Source organism: Aethina tumida, chromosome 2 (assembly GCF_024364675.1).
Source record: "Aethina tumida isolate Nest 87 chromosome 2, icAetTumi1.1, whole genome shotgun sequence".
NCBI classification, from domain to species: domain Eukaryota; kingdom Metazoa; phylum Arthropoda; class Insecta; order Coleoptera; family Nitidulidae; genus Aethina; species Aethina tumida.
Genome location: NC_065436.1, coordinates 36647432 through 36666884, shown reverse-complemented (window position 1 = coordinate 36666884; position 19453 = coordinate 36647432). Strand labels below are relative to the sequence as shown.

At 29.9% G+C, this 19453-nt stretch overlaps 3 protein-coding genes across 7 annotated transcripts; 2 read left to right on the top strand and 1 right to left on the bottom strand.

The window, feature by feature from the left end:
* Window positions 1-99: 99 nt before the first annotated feature.
* LOC109607189 (myosin-2 heavy chain-like) lies at window positions 100-1861 on the top strand. Of its 2 annotated transcripts, XM_049962770.1 has the most exons (7): window positions 100-229; window positions 327-563; window positions 616-936; window positions 985-1170; window positions 1223-1495; window positions 1545-1647; window positions 1725-1861. In XM_049962770.1, the coding sequence occupies exons 1-6, from the start codon at window positions 191-193 to the stop codon at window positions 1641-1643; spliced, it is 1155 nt and encodes a 384-aa protein (XP_049818727.1). In that variant the 5' UTR covers window positions 100-190; the 3' UTR covers window positions 1644-1647; window positions 1725-1861. The 2 variants fall into 2 exon arrangements, with proteins under 2 accessions (XP_049818727.1, XP_049818726.1); XM_049962769.1 differs by having other exon boundaries at window positions 1545-1861.
* Window positions 1862-6921: 5060 nt separating this feature from the next.
* Window positions 6922-15054, top strand: LOC109594109 (glutamine synthetase). 2 transcript variants are annotated; one of them, XM_020009287.2, is made up of 6 exons: window positions 6922-7068; window positions 12815-13002; window positions 13636-14072; window positions 14132-14331; window positions 14394-14533; window positions 14611-15054. In XM_020009287.2, exons 2-6 carry the CDS (start codon window positions 12819-12821, stop codon window positions 14757-14759), a joined length of 1110 nt encoding a protein of 369 aa, XP_019864846.1. In that variant the 5' UTR covers window positions 6922-7068; window positions 12815-12818; the 3' UTR covers window positions 14760-15054. The 2 variants fall into 2 exon arrangements, with proteins under 2 accessions (XP_019864846.1, XP_019864845.1); XM_020009286.2 differs by lacking the exon at window positions 6922-7068 and adding an exon at window positions 12466-12604.
* A 1500-nt stretch (window positions 15055-16554) lies between these two features.
* On the bottom strand, window positions 16555-19388 carry LOC109594097 (arginine kinase). 3 transcript variants are annotated; one of them, XM_020009266.2, is made up of 5 exons: window positions 19183-19388; window positions 18875-19109; window positions 18494-18805; window positions 17119-17442; window positions 16555-17066 (listed from the first exon to the last, which is right to left on the bottom strand). In XM_020009266.2, the coding sequence occupies exons 1-5, from the start codon at window positions 19204-19206 to the stop codon at window positions 16783-16785; spliced, it is 1179 nt and encodes a 392-aa protein (XP_019864825.2). In that variant the 5' UTR covers window positions 19207-19388; the 3' UTR covers window positions 16555-16782. The 3 variants fall into 3 exon arrangements, with proteins under 3 accessions (XP_019864825.2, XP_049818974.1, XP_019864824.1); XM_020009265.2 differs by lacking the exons at window positions 16555-17066; window positions 17119-17442 and adding exons at window positions 17584-17903; window positions 17957-18301; XM_049963017.1 differs by having other exon boundaries at window positions 18875-19388.
* Between the last annotated feature and the right edge of the window lie 65 nt (window positions 19389-19453).

Sequence of the window (19453 nt, the reverse complement as noted above, 5' to 3'; positions counted from 1 at the left end):
TCAGTAACAATGTTTGTTTCCCTTACAGTAATTAGGTTTTTCGACAAATCTATCTTATCTACATGTCAGTAGATAATTCAAATGCAGGTCTAATTGCGAAAACTATATATGTATGTAAGTATGTATCTGATAACAACAAAACTGATAACACCACCTGTTTCCACGTTTCTTTTTCGCATAGTCAAGAAAAATGTTCAGTTATTTCACCAGAACTAGTGTCGACCTTCAGGTAAACTTGTTTAAATATTTATAGTGTGATAATGCAATTTTTATGCGGTTAATGAGGTATAATTAAATGGTCACCAACTATCAGTTTGTGTTCGTAGACTGCTCGTGAACGAAATGCGGAATTAAAAGCAAAGGAGGAGAAACTGCTAAAGGAAATCAAAGATTTAGAAAGCGTTATAAAATCAAATAGTTTAGAAGCAGCTGAGTCTAATAAAAAATTGCTAGTTTTACTCAACGATGTTCCGAAACAGCGCAGGAAAAACAATCAAAATGAACAAGCCTTGGAAATTGCCAACGAAATTAAAGATTTCGTCGACTCTTCTGTTTCGAACATTGTAAGTAACGTGTGGTGAAAGTTGTTCACTATCTGTTATTGCCACTTTTCAGAACTCCTTGCATCAATCTTCCATGACAGAGTTAGAACAGATCTCTGAACGATTATCAACAGAAGACTTGCAAACACTCGTCGAAGAATTGGTGAAAAAACGAATGAACATTGCGGAACAGAACGAAACAATCGTTCAATTGCAGAAAGAGAAAAAATCTCTCGAGTGTGACATTCAAGATTTTAAATGTCAGACTCCCCATTCGGTACATTATTTCCAAGAAGAATTCAACGAATATAGAATACGAGAGGAAACCCATTTGACCGATTTTAAGCAAGTCAAAAGTGAACTTGTAAAATTAAAAAACGAAATGAGTTTAGTAGTGCGTGCATTTTAAATAGTTTAAACATGAAATACATTAAATGTCTAGTTTGCAGAGAATAAAAAAGATTGTGGACGTGAAGATAAAGCTGGTGGTGATGTTGAAAATTTGGTTGTTCGGTTAAAATTTTGGGGTCAAGACACTGCTGAATTGGACAGACTAAAGATCGAAAAAGAATTAATTGAAGATCGAATACTTAATTGGCAACACGAAGCCGAAATATGCAAGCAAAGGGTAAGTAGCGGTATTACTGAGACACCATTCTACCATTCCGTTTCGTTTACAGATCGAACACTTAAAAAAGATATTGAACGAACTAAAATGTAGGGCAGAGATGAAGCAGAAATTCCAAAGGAACTTGGACGATAATTTAAATCAGCTTTTGGCCGAAGAAGTGAAATTAACAAGAAAAAGAGAAGAAGTCAAAAAAGACACAAATGAAATGGAATTAAGATACATAAATCACTTGATTAGCTTCCAGGAAAGTCTAGACGAAAAAGACAAAGTAATAAACACATACACAACTCTATTAGAATCTTCCACCAAAATCCAAAAAAATGTATGTTTTTGTATATACTCTGTGTGCAATTATGATAAACCTTGTTTAGTATGAGTTACAGAACGAACAATTGGAAAAAATAGAAGAACTCGAACTGGAGGTCGCAAATTTAGAAGAACAAATAAAAATTTATCGTGACTGCAATTAACTAGGTATTACATGATATACAAGTACAATTTAAATTTTGAATAATTGAAACAAATTCATTGCGTGATTCTGTTCTTTTTAGGCATTTTTTATTATTACAAGCCACACAAATTATAAATGAGTAGCCATGTCAATGTAAGGAAAAAAAATGAGAACAAAAAAAGTGGTTGGTTAGAAATGTAAATAAGTGCTCAATTACATTCACATCACGCAAACCAATTTTACCTTTTTGAATTGTTCAAATTGATTCGGCCTTAGTTTTTAAAAATAAAGCATTCTGCTTGTTTCATTTTAAACATGTTTTGTTGTGTCATCAAATGTATTTTCCACAGACGATTACCCTATTTGTGTATTTTTTGCAGAAAGATTAAACGAACGAATATATAAAATTGTGTTTTATTTATTATTTCTAAGTAAAATTAAAACTAATAAATAAGTACAATATCGATAAGTTTGTTGTCATTGTAGTGAATTTACATATTCCTGAACGGTACTAATTACGAATGTCGGACATTAAATAATTTAACTTCAAAGCAGTGTGGCCATTTACCAAACCGACTTTCTGCGAACTGGTTATTTTTGATAGACACGTTCGACACCTTTGAACTCGGCACGGATCGGTTTCTGAATCAGACTCAACTGCCGTGAACCCACATGTTTATATCAGCCGTGAAGTAAACAAGTCTTCTTATGGCATTACATAAACTTGGGAATATGAAACTCAGTGCGAATCCCCAACATTGTTGTCGATATATAATTTGAAATTCACAGTCGTTTATATTTTTGTTATTAAAAATAATTTTATAAAGTAACCTTTCTATTAATCAGACCTATTTTCAAACTATGAATGAATTATTTGAATTATCCTTAATAAAAATTTTATTTTAAGAAATTAATATCCATAAAACGTTTTTTAATTTATATATATTACAAAGGTTTAAAGTTATTTAAGGAAAAGGAGAAATTGTACAAAGTAGTTTATTACAAATAATATTAAATAAAAGTAAAATAAAACACAATAGGTGCCTGAATATTAGGATTAAAACTAACTCTACATATATGCAATATTCAGAATATTCTTATTGCAAATACATTAATTAATAGAAACACTATAAAAATGCTATCAAAGAATTGGACAAATATGATAATTAAGACCGGCAGAAGATAAATAAAAATAAATAATTTTAATAGTTTCTATATATATTAGGGTGGACCAAAATAATCGACTATTTTTTGTTTAATTTCCGACACTGAATAATTGGTTTCTAGGCACCTTTAAAAAACGTTCTTCAATGATGAGCTCTTAATTTTAATGGTAAGGTTCTCCTGATCTCAGTTTTCCATAAATTCATATCTCGACATTACTTTTTCTATTTACATTTCTTGTAGGAAATTGAATGCTCTACAAAAAGGGTATTTTACAATTTTTTAACTCTTACCCTTTAAAAGACATTAAATTGAATTAATTAACAAAAATTTCTTTTTTATTTCTAAATTTTATAGTTCGTAGATAAATAAATATATAAAGCACAACATATATCTTTGTAGGAATTTAAACGCTATACAATAAAGGTCTCTTATGGTTAACAGATTACTCTAAACCTTTCCCTATGCGTACTGTTTTTAGTACGTTTTTAATAAAAATTTTAAATTTATCCATTTAAGTCATGAATTTTGAGATAATTGATTACCTATTTCAGAAAAAATAAAGTTTTTTATTTGTAAATAAATCCGATGAAAAATATCACGATAGCAAATTGTAATAAGGGCAAAATTATGAAAAATTATTCCAAAACAAAAGATACGACTTAACTTGGAAACAGTTATTGTTTCAAAATAAACTCAAATTTTTAAAAACATTTTCAAAATTTATGTCTTAAATGGATAAATTTAAAATATTTGTTAAAAAACTATTAAAACCAGTACACATCGGGATTCGAATGCGAATATCTTCTAAATGGTTAGTTATCTATTAACCAACCACAGGAGACATGTTTTGTAGAGCGTTTAATTTCCTATGAAACTATATGTTGGGCATTTTATAATATATACTTATCTAGAAGTTATAAAATTTAGAAGTAAAAAGGAAATTTTTGTTAAATTGTTAAACTTTGATCTCCGATATTTTCTAAATGGTAAGAGCTATGAAAAAATTGTAAGATACCTTTTTTTGTAGAGCGTTAATAGAAATTTTGTCTGCGATCAAGTAATGGCGAGATACGGATTTTCAGAGGAGGATCTTCTTGTTAAAATTAAAAGCTCATCTTTGGGGTGCCTAAAAACCAATTTTTCAGAATTAGAATAATGAATTTTTTGCCCAATGTTAAAAAAGAAAACATGATGATGGGGTCAAATTTTTCATTCAGAAAGATCGAAATAAGTAGTTTATTCATAGTTTGTGTAACCATAGAAAGTGGTTTCCAAAATCAAACACGAAAAAGTTGCATGTGAATTTTATGTAACTGAATAAAATATTGTATATATTATAATATTCCCTATTTATATTAAACATATAATGCACTCTTAACAAATTTAATATAATATAGGCCTTTCAATTAATTATTGTATTTTATTTTTTATGGTTTCAGCCGATTATGAAAAAATTGATGAACACACAAATAAAATTTTCTTTATTTAAGTTGTCCCAGTTATTTTATTTATGATACATACTTGATTATAATCATATATCATTATATATCATTAAAATTTAACGGAGCAAACATGGGTCGTGGGAAACATTCCACTCCAGAAGAAAAGCTCATTCATACCCTTTAATAGCCAAATCAAAAGAAAAATTACTCATTCATTCCAAATGCGTTAAAGCATTCAAAATGTGTCATTCTTACAATTATAAGAAAACAACACTTAACAAATGAAGTTATCTTCATTATCTTGTTTAGTGGTGAAATAAAAATAGATGTTTATGAATCGGTTGGAAAACATTATGTTAGATGAGAAAAAAATGAAGTATTTAATTCCGAAAATACAATAGATACTGTGAAGCATGACGGTGGAAACACTAAAATGTGGGGCTTTTCTTCATATGCTGGTGTGTACCTTATACTGATTAAATATGTCATTTATAAGGAACTATTGTAAATAGTTATGTTTACTATGCCAAGATGAATATGCCTTTAAAATGGAAGAATAATTATCCCTAAAACACAGAGCACAAATGGTGAAGCAGTGAGTCGAAAAAAATATAATATAATAAAAATATTTCGTTTAATATTTAAAATAAACATATATTTAAAGATATGTTTTAATCAAATATCTTTTGAAAATTAATATTTGAAATCAATTCAATCAAATAAATACTTAAAAAATCCGTAAATAATTTGATAAAGTCTCCGTAATATAAAAAGAAGTTTTTTTCTCTATTAGTTTTTGTTAACCTGAACTAAATTGTTATTATCATTATTGAACCAGTTGTGATGTAAAATTAATAAACTCTGTACCAAATAGATGTACAACCTCTAAAATTAGTACAAGTGTTTAACATTTACCAGAAATTTTACTAATCTGAACTAAATTGTTATTATTATTACTCTATACCAAATTTATTCTAAAAAGTACTAATTTTTAACATTTTCCAGTAATTTTATAACTGAATATTATTTTCCACATCTAGATATAAAATAAATGTTTATTCCTATTTTATTATCCAAACAAAATGCGTAATATGTTATCTGCAACAACAAATATATTATGTATTTGAAATATGCACATGCATGCACTACATTTGTTAAATAATTTGTAATTTAAATAATTTATAATTTAATGAACAATTTGTACGGTGAACAATATTAATATTAACAAGACTCTTAGTTAATTAATACAATTGTGTTTGAAATCAAAATCATAGTATTTCTCTCAGAATTACTTTATTGTATAAGATTATTTTAATAATTATATAATATATTTTTATAATTAATTTAACCATAAGCAAATATTTATTGTTCATTATATTATTATCATTGTAGTTATATTATTAATTTTTTATAATTATATTGAAACAAAAATGTTCCATATTCACCCGTCTCCAAAATTTTATCCTAATAATGCAAGGTCGTCAATTAATGCTGACCGCAACTCTAATTTAATACGCTCCACGGCAGCCGCGTTTCGATTCGAAAACCGATACGTGCCGAACGTAGTGAACAAAAACAAGCACTCCAAAATGTCTTAGACCCGAGAATGTCGTTTTACTGAATGGCCACACTGCTTCGAAGCGATGTCGCACTTACTGTGGGCTTGGAATAAATTTGGTTGTGATAAATCAAATTAACAATCTCAAATGCATTTTCAACTACGGAGATATCATAATTTTGTAATCATGACCTATAACACAAACGTTTCGGAACACTCCTATAATATCAATTTTTGACCCTTGGAATGAGTTTTCATTTTCTACTAGTATTTGTAATATTTGGTATTACGAATTGTTGTGTTTTGAAAAAATATAACGCTGATAAATTAATTAAGTAATATAAGTACATTCTACATTCGAAGTAATTAATTTATCGCAGGACTAACAACATAAATAATTTTTATAAACGTTATACAAGTTCAGATAATCGTATTTACATCACATTTTTTTCAATTTAAATTATGGAAAAATTTCCAGTTTTATGTTATTATAATAATTTTATTGGACAACTATTAAAAATTTAAATCTAGACTAACTTTAGTGCTGAATACAATATTCTAATATATTTAATCTTTATTTCGTCTGAAGGATTTTTTGGAAAATTAAAAAATAATTTCTCTTAAACCAATATATAGAACGGTTCTTTAAATAATTGACTTTTGAAGGTTTCACTTTCTACGTTTGACCTCTTCCCTAAATGTTCGGAAGTAACGATTTTCTTCCCTCGGGGAAGTAAACCGCTAGAGATGTTACCAAGGTCATTTATCCCAAAGTTGAGTGTACCAAAATATTAGATCACTTGAGAATATTTTGTGTACTTTGTTAATTTTGTCTGTCTCAAGTTCACCTTCATCACCGAATTAACTCATTTGTGTTTGTTTACAAATATTTTCGGAATACAACTGATGTTTACGCTTTTAAATTGAGTCAACAAATACCAGCAAATTCAAAAAACTAATAATCGTTGATGGAGAAATGATTAAAACAATTTTTCCGTTGTTAAATTTTAATAATAAAAATACCTAAAATTGAGTAAATTGCAACAGTAACGTAGAATTTCCGTTAATTCTATTGTTTATTAATTTATTAAATTCGTACGAACAAAAATAATTGTTCGAGTTTCGTGCGCATGTGTTTCAGGGTGGGGAAAAGGTTACGTATCATAAAGGAGTCACCGTGAACTGAAAGTTTCAGTGGTTTTCCAGCTGCTGAAACGGCGGAATCCCCTATTTACGAGTATATCAAATTGGAGAGAACAGCTGATCGCTTGAATTAGGTGAGTCTTGTTATATTGTTTGTGTGCGTTTTTTGTGTTCATTTCATTTGAATTTGATGTGTTTATTCTTATTAACGGTGTGTGGGGAATTGTGAAAGGAAACGAAGAAGAGAAAATCGATGGGTTTATTGGCTCCACATACAATATACACTAAACGTTCAATTTCTTACTATTTATTGCTTTTCTATGATCCTATCTATAGAGTCTTAACACATTGATGAAATTAAATTGCTAAATTTTTTAAAGAATTTCCGTTGGCGGAAACACTAATGGAAAACAAACATAAATTTTAAAAGTAAAATTTTCCAGGCATATAAATTGGCAAAATTACAAATTTTTGTTGGAATGCGGATTAAAATTTTCTTTGTTTTTAGCTTTTATGTAGCAAATTGTAAATGTATGTTAAAAGTGTTCAAAATTATTTATGCATAAACAAAGATAATTCTTATCGAATTTACATTGTAACACTGATTTTGAGTGTCAATATTTTATCTATTGTCAATGGCACAATTATTCCCGATCCGTTTTAAATTATCTAAATGCACCTTGTACCGGAAATTCGAGTACCAAATTTGTGTCCTTTGTTTTTTTTTTCTGTGAATTATTTACTTTATAAAACAAATATTATGTGCTGTGAAACAATGAAGTACCTTTTAATTTTAACCACATAATAATTGAACATACGCACCAAACTGACAGATAAATTTAAATAAAATAAAATAATAATTATTATACGTTTATAAAGTATATTTATTATTTTATAATAAATATACTATATAAATATTATAAATAATATAATATATAACGTCTAAAACAGTTTAATTAGAAATGATTATAATTTAAACATTATATTTTGAAAGAGTGTTCCAATTCTTGTATTGACGGGTCATTGATCTTGTGGCAACTAAAAATAACTGAGTGTTATTATTTTGATAAAAGGAAAGTTATAACTTGGAATACGTACCAATTTTTCCAATTAAGCTTTGTTGACATATGCACAGATTGATGACAAACAACCACTTCCATTACATTAGTCGCCCTTATACGATTTCGTTTCGTTAATCAACATTCATCGATACATACGACTAAATTTTTCTACACTCCATTCGAGGCAGGTTGTTGTCGTACATTTCAAGTGTAAATAGGATTCATTAGTACACAAATTAATTAATTTTTAAAACAAATGTTTACACAATTAGATTAGGATATTAATTTTTAATTGTATATCTGAATTGTAAATTGCATTTTAAAAGTCGCAGTAGATTAAGTTACACAATTCCTCTCATCAATACAGATTTGACAAACCGAGCATAGGGTAATAATTAAATCAGATAAAATTCTGAACAAACAACTTGGATAATCAAAGGAACAATGGAGTACTTGTCCGTAATAAAATGTAGAAAACACTTAAGTCATGTGATATTTTTATCTTATTAGGTCGTCATCATTTTTTCCGTATAATAATTAAATTGAACTACCATGAAAACTAATTTTACATGATTACTGTTACTCAAGGTGATGCAAAATCGATAAACCGTGATCAAATTCTAATTTAATAGAATCTACACCGGACACTTGATTCATCACAGAAGAGAATATGAACTATTGAACTTAACACTATTTTCTAAATCGAGTGTACTCTCGACTTTTGTTATTTTGGCGTATTAAAACCGATTGTTGGCATGGCCCACGCCAAATTTTCTGCCACATTGAACCGATTAATATGTTGGACACTGTTTTAGATTGTGTTAGTCAACGTATTGCCAATTAGTTTGGTACATTTCAATCTGAACATTTCATATGGTGTTAATCGATATTTTAATAAGATCGATCTTATTATTATTTGTTTACAAGTATAAATTTTTAACCTTGATAAAACGTCCCGTAAGAAGTCAACGTGAATATTTTATTTAATCATTTTGAAATCGCAAATATTCGTTGATTAAATAATCCTTGTATAACTCAATGCACACGTATGCATATCTAGTTTTTTCCAGTTTAACACATAAATTTGTTGCTAATAAACTAACAATTTGCATCATAAATACGCAAAGTCTAATTAGTACAGTAGATCTAAATTCGTTAAATGTATGTTGAGGTTTGAAGGTGTAGTACCAGTTTTTTTAACCTTTATGTGTATAAGCAAAATTATATGGAAAGTTTTTATATTAAATAGTAGTCGTCGAACAAGTCAGAAAATATATTCCAATATTTTTATTTACAACGAAACCAAAGTTTATTTTGATTCCGTTTAGAAGCACTGAATCACCAGATACGTGGACCAATGTTATATATATTGTGGAACCTAGAAAACTCAGTTTTGGCGGAAATAAATACACGATCGGGCGTCGCGACGTTTCACGTGGAAAATTCACACGAGGTCGACGCGTGTAGAACCAAATTTGCATTCTTTTGTCGTTTTTGCACCGAAACTTGGTACAATAGAAATACTTATCGAACAATTAATCCCACTATAGATTAATAATCATCTGATTCAACAACATATTTTGATTTCGAATCAAAAGTTACAACCTGAATTTATGACTATAATTCTATTTTAAATCTAAGTAATTTTTGTGACAAAAATATATAGTCGTAGAACAATTTTTCCACTCCCTTTATATAATGTCATACGACCCAAAAGTTTCAATTAAAACTTTATTTATAGTTTGAACGAGTTAATATTCAAAATAAGTTATGCGTGAAACAGATGGATAAATAGGAAACACTTGTTTATATGTTGTATATGCATAATTATCGTTTTAACTAACAATAAGTGACTGACGAGAAAAATACACCAGCAATTTTATTGAATAATGACCAATAAATTGACGTAACAACCATGCGGTGCTACCACAACTGTTCATCCTGCACCATGATCAAATCAATATATTTTATATTAATATTAAATTGCCTAATTTAACTACAAAAATTCTATTGCCAAGAGAACATAGTTTATGTTTTTTTATATAAACACAAGTGGACGATTTAATATTTAATTGACTTTAATATGTAATAAATGAAGTAAATGATAAGTTTAAAATTATCACATATATTTACGCATAAAACCGGCGAAAATAGAAATATCAGCCGTTCAAATCGTGAACAGTACGTGTGGTGAACAATAAAATTACGTCTAGTTTCAACCAATCTATTCCTTTTTGGACACGTTTTTTAAACCACCAACCCATTGTTTAACAATATTATAAAACAAATATTAAAAATGTCCGAATGTTTTTGTTAATAAATATTACAATAGACTCGCATTAATTATACATTGTTAGAAAATAAAAAATAAATTTACACAACGAATAAAATGAAACTGGTTGCAAGAGGCGTGATTAAATTGAAACTAAATATTTCTGCTGTGAGCAGTTGTTAATTGACATGCTAATATTATATTTCTACCGGCGCCCATAATTTTTCCCACAAACAGTGGAAAATAAACGAAACCGCAGGCAGACCGTTGTTTATAATGGAATTAACGACTAACTAACTGATTATGCTCTTAACAGATTTTTATATCGAAGCAGTTCGGAAATTTTATACAGATTATCGCTTTAATACAATCAATTTCCTTTCTTCAAATCCATTTAATTAATTTAAACCACTTAAAAATATGGGATTAACTTAACTAGAGCAACACGTGTAGAAAATATTTGTGTGAATATATTTTTCATTGTCGATTAATGAAATTACTTTTTAATTATCTTCAAAATAAACTGGAAAAATATATAAAGATCGAAAAGCGTTTGATCCGTATAAGTCTTGAAGGAGAAGTCATACATGACAGAGACAGCAAAAGCCTCCAGTTTATTCCGTAATGGGAGACTTTTACTGTTTCTATTGTTTCATGTACATGAAGTCTCTCTCAATATTCAGATGGATCAAACGCTTTTTGATATGTATAATATCTATTGAATGGACGAACGAAATAACAACAAAGTATTATTTAATAACAAACATATAAAGTAGTAATTTAACTACCTATGACATCAATTGATTGTTGTAGTTAAAATCAACTTTAAAAATATATAAAAATTGTCCAAAAAATAATAATTTCTAAAGTTTTACAACAGTTTTATTGAAATAAAATATTGAACTGGTCAAAATCAGAAAAGGATTGAACACGCTTAGAAAATATTTGTTTCCATATATTTTTCATTTTCTATTAATAAAATTACTTTCTAATTATCTTCAAAATAAGCTCGAAAATTATATATAATATCTATTGAATGGACGAATGAAATGACCACAAAGTGTTATTTAATCACAAACAAATAAATTAGTAATTTAACTACCTATGACTTCAATTGATTGTTGTAGTTTAAATCAACTTTAAAACTGTGTAAAAATTGTCCAAAAATAACTATTTCTAAACTTTTACAACATGTTTGTTCAAATCAAATACTGAACTGGTCAGAATCAATAAAATATTGAACACGTGTAGAAAATATTTGTTTCCATATATTTTTCATTAATAAAATTACTTTTTAATTATCTTCAAAATAAGCTTGAAAATTATATATAATATATAATATCTATTGAATGGACGAACGAAATGACCACAAAGTGTTATTTAATCACAAACAAATAAATTAGTAATTTAACTACCTATGATTTCAATTGATTGTTGTAGTTTAAATCAACTTTAAAACTGTGTAAAAATTGTTTAAAAATAATAATTTCTAACATTTTACAACATTTTTGTACAAATAAAATATTGAACACGTGTAAAAAATATTTGTTTCCATATATTTTTCATTGTCGATTAATAAAATTACTTTTTAATTACCCCTCAAAATAATATCGAAAATTATATATAATATATAAAATATATTGAATGGACGAACGAAATGGCCATAAAGTGTTATTTGATTACAAACAAATAAATTAGTAATTTAACTACCTATGACTTCAATTGAGATTGTTGCAGCTTAAATTAACCTTAAAACGTTGTAAAATTTGTTCAAAAAATAATAATTTCTAAAGTGTTACAATATTTTTGTTGAAATAAAATAGAAGAAAAATATTTGTTTCCAAATATATTTCATTGTGGATTAATACAATTACTTTTTAATTATCTTCAAAATAAGCTTGAAAATTATATATAATATATAATATCTATTGAATGGACGAACGAAATGACCACAAAGTGTTATTTAATCACAAACAAATAAATTATGACATCAATTGATTGTTGTAGTTTAAATCAACTTTAAAACTGTGTAAAAATTTTCCAAAAAAAAATAATAATTTCTAAAGTTTTACAAGATTTCTGTTCAAATAAAATATTGAACTGGTCGAAATCAATAAAAGATTGATTATCAAGATGTATTGAGAAACTTTCACCGACCGACGACAGCGAGTTTATCAGATAACCTCTCGGCTGACTCCGGACCTGGTGGTATTAATGACGTCCTAAATTAACTTTATAAAATATATAAGCGACAACAACAAAAAATCAGGCACAGTACATGTTTATCTGTGCTTCGGTTTGCATCAGTGTTGACTGAGTCACTAACTCTTGCTACCCGTAAGTCTCCTTTCTTTGTTATGTTTTCTTTTGTTGTCTTTTGTTTTGATCTTCTCCTTCAGTGGTCTTGCGAATTTCAGTTTCAAGTGAAAGTGAAACTGGTTTACAGTCGTCAACCGGTTTCTAACGTATTTATTATAAAATGAATATTTTTTAATCAATTATTAAATAATAATATATAATTAATTTATAATATGTTTTTCACTATAGCACCATGCCCAATTTAACATTGGAACATTCACCGAATGCGGTGTTAAATAAAGCAGTATTACACAAATACATGGAATTGCCCATTCCCGATGGAATATGCCAGGCAACTTACATTTGGATTGACGGAACCGGAGAAAATGTTAGAGGAAAAACACGCACCTTGGATTTTGTACCCACCAAACCTGAAGGTAAAAATTGTTTTTTTTCGCATACATTCGAAAACCGATATTTTTTATTTACGTCCTAAATGTGGAGTACGACCTTCACCTATTTCACGCTTCCCGAATTATTAATTGGTGAACCGATAATGAAGAAATAATTGATTGTTGGAATTGATTGTGCATGTTGTTTTTATAAAAAACTGCTATCGCATGTCGGTGATATTTTGTTGATTATTCTCCTTTGTTATTTTTCAATCGTCCTTAAGTTCAAGGTTTCGAATGTACTGATTATGGTGACCACGTGTTACCTTTGTAAACATTCTTGAAATAATAATGAAGTACCTTTTATTTAAGTATTCGTATAATTCAAGTTATTAAAATGGCACAAATATTGTTTATTTCAACAACATCAAGTTGACTTTGAGACAAGAAATATTGATAAATGGTAATAAAAACGATTTAGAATGACAATTACAGATGATGATACAACAGGGAATGTGTCACAGTCAACTCATCTAAGTTGAACAAACAAACATAAACACCAACAATATATAGAAAGGCATTTGATTATTGTATTTTTAAACGGCACATGACCTTCTAAACTGTCAATCAGCACGTGCCAATTGTTTTTAAACCTTTGCCAATAATTAATAATTTCAGATCTTCCGATCTGGAACTACGATGGTAGCTCAACAAATCAATCTGAAGGATCAAATTCCGACACATATCTGTACCCAGTGGCCATTTACAACGACCCCTTCCTAAGGGGAAACAATAAACTGGTCATGTGTGATACGTACAAATACAACAAGAAACCCACCGAGACCAACCACAGGGTGAACTGTCTCCAAGCCATGGAAGCCGCAAAAGACAGTAAACCGTGGTTCGGAATCGAACAGGAGTACACTCTTCTGGACATGGACATGAGACCGTTGGGTTGGCCTAAAAACGGCTTTCCAGGTCCACAAGGTCCTTATTATTGTGGTGTCGGCGCTAACAAAGTCTACGCACGCGACATTGTCGAAGCTCATTACAGAGCTTGTTTATACGCAGGAATTAACATTTCGGGCACGAATGCCGAAGTCATGCCTGCACAAGTAAGACTCTTTGGCCACTCTAAATCCACAACCTGAAACTAATTCATCAAATTTTACAGTGGGAATACCAAGTTGGCCCATGCGAAGGAATCTCGATGGGCGACCAGCTCTGGGTGTCCAGATACATTTTGCACAGAGTCGCCGAAGATTTCGGTGTGATAGTGACCTTCGACCCTAAACCGATGGAAGGTGATTGGAACGGCGCCGGAGCTCACACCAACTTCTCCACCAAAGCGATGAGGGAAGACGGAGGCATCATGTGAGTGTTAAATAATTTCCGTTAATTCGAAATTGATTTATTAATTTATTTGTTTGTTGCAGAGAAATCGAAAAAGCCATCGACAAACTCTCTAGGAACCACCTCAGGCACATCCAAGCCTACGATCCAAAAGGAGGAAAGGACAACGAAAGGAGGCTGACCGGAAGACACGAAACGTCCTCCATTCATGACTTCAGTGCCGGTAAGAATTTTTATTTCTTGTTTCTGGTTCAAATTCTTTTAGGAAACAATATATAACATACATACATTGTATTTTAGGCGTTGCAAATCGTGGAGCTAGCATTCGCATTCCCCGCGGTTGTGCAGAAGAAAAGAAGGGATACTTGGAAGACAGAAGACCGTCGTCGAACTGTGACCCGTACGCGGTGACCGATGTGATCGTCAGAACTTGCATCCTCAACGAATAAACAGATTATAATTTCTATCATTCTTTTTAACTGTTCTTTTAATCATATATAGCTATATTATACTTTTCATGCTAAAATTTTTGTTAGATGGAACGTATATTTTTGAAGAAGTTTTATTCTTCGAACTGTGGTATTTGTGTGGAGATGTTTACTTTAAGCATGGTATTAAATTCTTGTTTTTTTTTTCATCACTCAATATTAATTAATACACTATTTACTTTTTATTACTTGTTAAAAGTGCATATATTAGTTTATATATAAGTTGATTTTTTTAAAATAAAACGACCCATTTTAATTTATGATTTTCATTTCTGCATTCATTTCTTCTTTTGAACATTTTTAATTTGAAACATTTATGAAATCCATGTTGGTGTCTATTCAATGGTATTAGATTATAATGAAACAAAATTAAATTTAATTAATTAACTATATGTTGTCCAAAGTTATACATGCATGTTGTTGAAATTTAATATTAGTATTAAATTGCGTGCTCAAATAATTACACACCAAAGACATATCAATAAATAAAACATCTTGCTCAATTTATTTAACAAAACAACAAATCGTTACAGCAACAAGAAAAATAATATTCTTCAGTTGAAAGTTTTATTGTGAACGCAGTTAACAATTTAGGATATTAAGTAACTCTAATAATAGAGGCAAAATCATAGAATGTTGCATGAAATCTTCAAGTTTGGTGTTTGTTCAATGTGAGTCAAAGTTAAATGTATTAGAAGTGAATACAATGTATGAATTTCTTTAATTCGAAATATTTCCTTAATAAACAACTGTTAATAAATCTTTAACGTATTTTATTTAAGAGAAATTTTTGTATCTTAATTAATTAATAATTTTTCTTAAAGATTCGAGTAGAAAATTTTCACTCTGATGCCCGAGACATTTTTAATACTGATGAAATTGGCCTATTTTTCAAATGTTTACCGGACAAAAGGCTTACTTTTAAAGATGAAAAATGATATAGGGGAGAATATGGTAAAGAGAAGTTGATAGTTTTACTTGCAGTAAATATGGACAAATCGGGAAAACTTAAACCCTTAGTGATAGGAAAAGCAATAAAAACGATGTTCAAAGGAGTGAAATCGTGTCCTACTGATTAACGTACTAACAAAAACTTTCCGCCGAATACAACTTCCAAATTGGCCAAGGGATCATCCATAATTTTATAATTTCTACCTAAAAAATTGTTAAGCTATTAACGGCTATTTTACTGATTGACAAGCCATGGAGAGCTGTAACACCCCTAACGTATTTCAAATACTTCAAAAAATCTGGTTTCATAAAAGAAGATCAGGAAAATCTTCCAATAATTACGGATGATGAAGAACCATCAATAGAACCACTAATTGACATCAGCGGTGTGTTTTCTGGCATTGTTCAAGTGGATGAAGATGTTGCTGTCTTGGGTTCACTAACCAATAGCGAAATTTTATCTACGACAGATACAAATGAAAAAAGCAATGATGTAGATGAGGACGATACATCAGAACCTTTGGCAGAGGTGTCAGTTAAGGAAGCAAGAATCTCATTCGACACCTTACAAAGCTTCTGTCTATAAAACGAAAGTGATGAAAAAGCATTTCAGACACTTTTTCTCTTAAAAAAAGTTATTGAGCAGTCTGAGCAGCAGCAGTTTTTAAAAAATAGCAGTTAATAAATAATAATTGATTATGACAATTAATAATTCGAAGTTTTATATCTTTTCTCTCAAAAATTTCGAACCATTTGATATTCAAACACTCGATAATTCGTAATATATAAAATGTAATACAATAAATATAACAAATAATTTTATTTTTACAATTTTAGATGCCAAGGTAATGTTTCATAGTATTTTATCTCTCGTTAATTGCACAAGATCATGTATGTTATTTATAAATAAAAGTATATTTGAATCAAGTTTTCTGACATCACTGCCCAATCAAAATGTTATTGGTAATTTTTGAGTTTATTCCGACGATAGACTGTGAGTTCATCGATCGGTAAATATCAAATTTGAAATAATTTAGTTTTTAAAATCTTTTAGACACATACAATCAGATTTAAATAGTTCTCTTTTAAAAGTGCCAATTTTATCTTCTTGATCTAAAATAGATAAAATGGCATCCTGAAAATCGTGCAGCACCTCCCATTCACAAAGTCCCAAACTTTGTTTGCTGGAAATTTTATATAAATATTCGTCAACTTTTTTTATCTGAAGTCGACATTCCTTCACTAATTTTATAAGTTTACTCTCATCCAATCCCAAATTTGGTAACATCGCATATACAGAAACTTTAAAACCGGTACCTAAGATTAATGTAAATTATTGTTTTTAATGCAAATTGTCCTATATGTTTACCAATATTCGATGGACAAAGGTTTAAAAAGCCAAACTTAGAGTCTCGTGCAAATTTTATCTGGTAACTCAAAGCCTGAAGTCCGGAGATGAGTCGACGATAACACATTCCTAAATCACCTCCTTCTTGCATCGTAAAAATTTTCAAGTGTTCGTCTTGATTCACCCAAACAAAAAAATTTCTCTTGTCGTTTATGAACATCCCTCTACCGTAGGGCATAAAAAAACCAGTGTTCGTTGACGAAAACAAGTAACCCAATTCTATCAGTCTTTTCTGAACAGCATCGCTCATATCCTTTAACGGGATGTAATCTCCATAGATTTCACCTGAAACATTTGTCGTATTTGTTATGCTATTGACTATAACAGTGTTCAAAAAGCGCTAATTAACAATAATAATAATAATAATAATAATAATAATAATAATAATAATAATAATAATAATAATAATAATAATAATAATAATAATAACAAGTTATCACTAATGGTTTATTAAAAATATAATTAATAATAATAAAAATACAACTTCAAATGTCATCATTTCTTAGCAGCCTTTTCTTCCTTGATTATCTCTAGAATACCATCCTGCATTTCTCTAACAACGTCATATTCGCAAAGTCCTAATCTTCTCTTGTTCGAAATGTCGTAAATTCCGTCTTGGGCTGAAGTGTGCTCACCTCCCGTTCCACGAACTTGTAAGTTGTATTTCTTTGCCACCGAATGAAGCAAATTTTCATCTGCAGCTAGATTGGGCACTTTTATATGGACGGAAGCTCGAATTCCAGTCCCTAAAAAAACCATAAGATAAATGAGAAAAGAATATAGGTGGTAACAAATGTACCAATGTTGGTCGGACAAAATGTTAAATAACCAAATCTTTCATCTCTGGCAAACTGAAGTTGAGAATTGAGTTCTTCAACTCCGCAGACAAAACGTTTGTACACCTGACCTAAATCGCCACCTTTCTGCAACGAAATAATTCTTAAGTGGTCTTCTTCGTTAACCCAAACGACAAACGTTTTGGCATCGTTTAAATAAATGCCTCTTCCAGTTGGCCAAAAGCGACAAGCTTTGGCGGCTTGTAAGAATCTGTCACCTTCCACAAACAGGAAGTGATCATCTATCAATTTTTTTTGAGTCACTTTCGACATGCCCTTTAAAGGTAAATAGTCTCCACCCAGTTCACCTAAAAATATAGTCTTACATCAAAATAGAAATGAAAATAAACGGCTGTTATTTCTAGAAGATGATCGGCATTTTGAATAAAATTTATCTTACTTACCGAGTATACACACTAAACACTAGAAACTACAGTCGTTTTTAATAATAACATGTCGTTTAGAAGTTTGCGGCGCAATTGTTGATTTGTTTAACTTACCAGTTAATCTTTGAAGTGCGCTCTTCACCTCTTGCTCTAAATCAAGATAATTCTGTTCAGTCATGCAAGGATTTAAGGGATATTTAGCCAAAGAGCGGCCACATCTAACCCTGGTCGAAACAATATATTGTCCTTTCGGATCCAAATCACCCATACAATTGGGATTGCCGAAATTAACCGGTGGTTGTGTGTCAGTTTTGGTGAAATTTAAGTGATACTCTTCAATAATAGGATTAAATAACTCGGCAAAAACCGTGTACGCCTCTACATCGGCAGCATAGACCCCAATTCCGGAATCCAAATTTGCGACACCTAAACAACGACAGAAAAACGAAAGTTTGGCTTTGTTTGGCGAATTTTTTCAGCAATATATCACGTTACCTGATTGGATGCAATCGAGGAGACTCGATCCGAACGAAGTTTTACGATGAAGCAAAGCTTGAAACACATCGGCGGTTAAATATTTTTTGAGAAGAGATTTCGAGTCCGATTTTTGGAGTTTTTCAAAAGCTTCAGTTAGAGCCTTAACGATTGTGGGGTCCTGTTTCCCTGCACCACACGTCTCGATGCATCTCTGGCACGTTTTTGCCATTTCACGAGGATTTTTCAATAAAATCTTTGACAAGAACCGAAAAATATTTATGTCGTTATTTCAATTTGACAATTACGACAAATAAGTTAAAATGTACCTTCCTACAAAATGTGAAATTCATTGCGATAATTGGTGGCACTCGATATACTTGTTGAATTCGTTATAAGTAACAACCCGATTGAATTTTTTGAATTTTTGTTGATTATTCTCATTGACAAGTGGCATATGGATTAAGTAAATAACTGTAATAAATATACCAATCGAAAACCGTTTAATCCGACTCAATTTTGAGTCACGTAAGACAGAGACAGTAAAAGTCTGCAAATTGGCTTCACAGTGAAATCTGTTACTGTTTCTGCCATGCAAGA

What these genes read in the sequence shown, in the direction of transcription:
- LOC109594109 (XM_020009287.2), top strand. Translation starts at nt 12,819, where the DNA reads ATGCCCAATTTAACATTGGAACATTCACCGAATGCGGTGTTAAATAAA. An exon ending in AGGGAAGACGGAGGCATCAT is followed by an intron (nt 14,332 to 14,393) that starts GTGAGTGTTAAA and finishes TGTTTGTTGCAG; the next exon opens with AGAAATCGAAAAAGCCATCG. An exon ending in CATTCATGACTTCAGTGCCG is followed by an intron (nt 14,534 to 14,610) that starts GTAAGAATTTTT and finishes ATTGTATTTTAG; the next exon opens with GCGTTGCAAATCGTGGAGCT.
- LOC109607189 (XM_049962770.1), top strand. Translation starts at nt 191, where the DNA reads ATGTTCAGTTATTTCACCAGAACTAGTGTCGACCTTCAG. An exon ending in ACTCTTCTGTTTCGAACATT is followed by an intron (nt 564 to 615) that starts GTAAGTAACGTG and finishes GCCACTTTTCAG; the next exon opens with AACTCCTTGCATCAATCTTC. An exon ending in AAAACGAAATGAGTTTAGTA is followed by an intron (nt 937 to 984) that starts GTGCGTGCATTT and finishes TTAAATGTCTAG; the next exon opens with TTTGCAGAGAATAAAAAAGA.
- LOC109594097 (XM_020009266.2), bottom strand. Translation starts at nt 19,206, where the DNA reads ATGAATTTCACATTTTGTAGGAAG. An exon ending in ATTTCACATTTTGTAGGAAG is followed by an intron (nt 19,110 to 19,182) that starts GTACATTTTAAC and finishes TTCTTGTCAAAG; the next exon opens with ATTTTATTGAAAAATCCTCG. An exon ending in CGCACTTCAAAGATTAACTG is followed by an intron (nt 17,443 to 18,493) that starts GTAAGTTAAACA and finishes CAAATGTTTCAG; the next exon opens with GTGAAATCTATGGAGATTAC.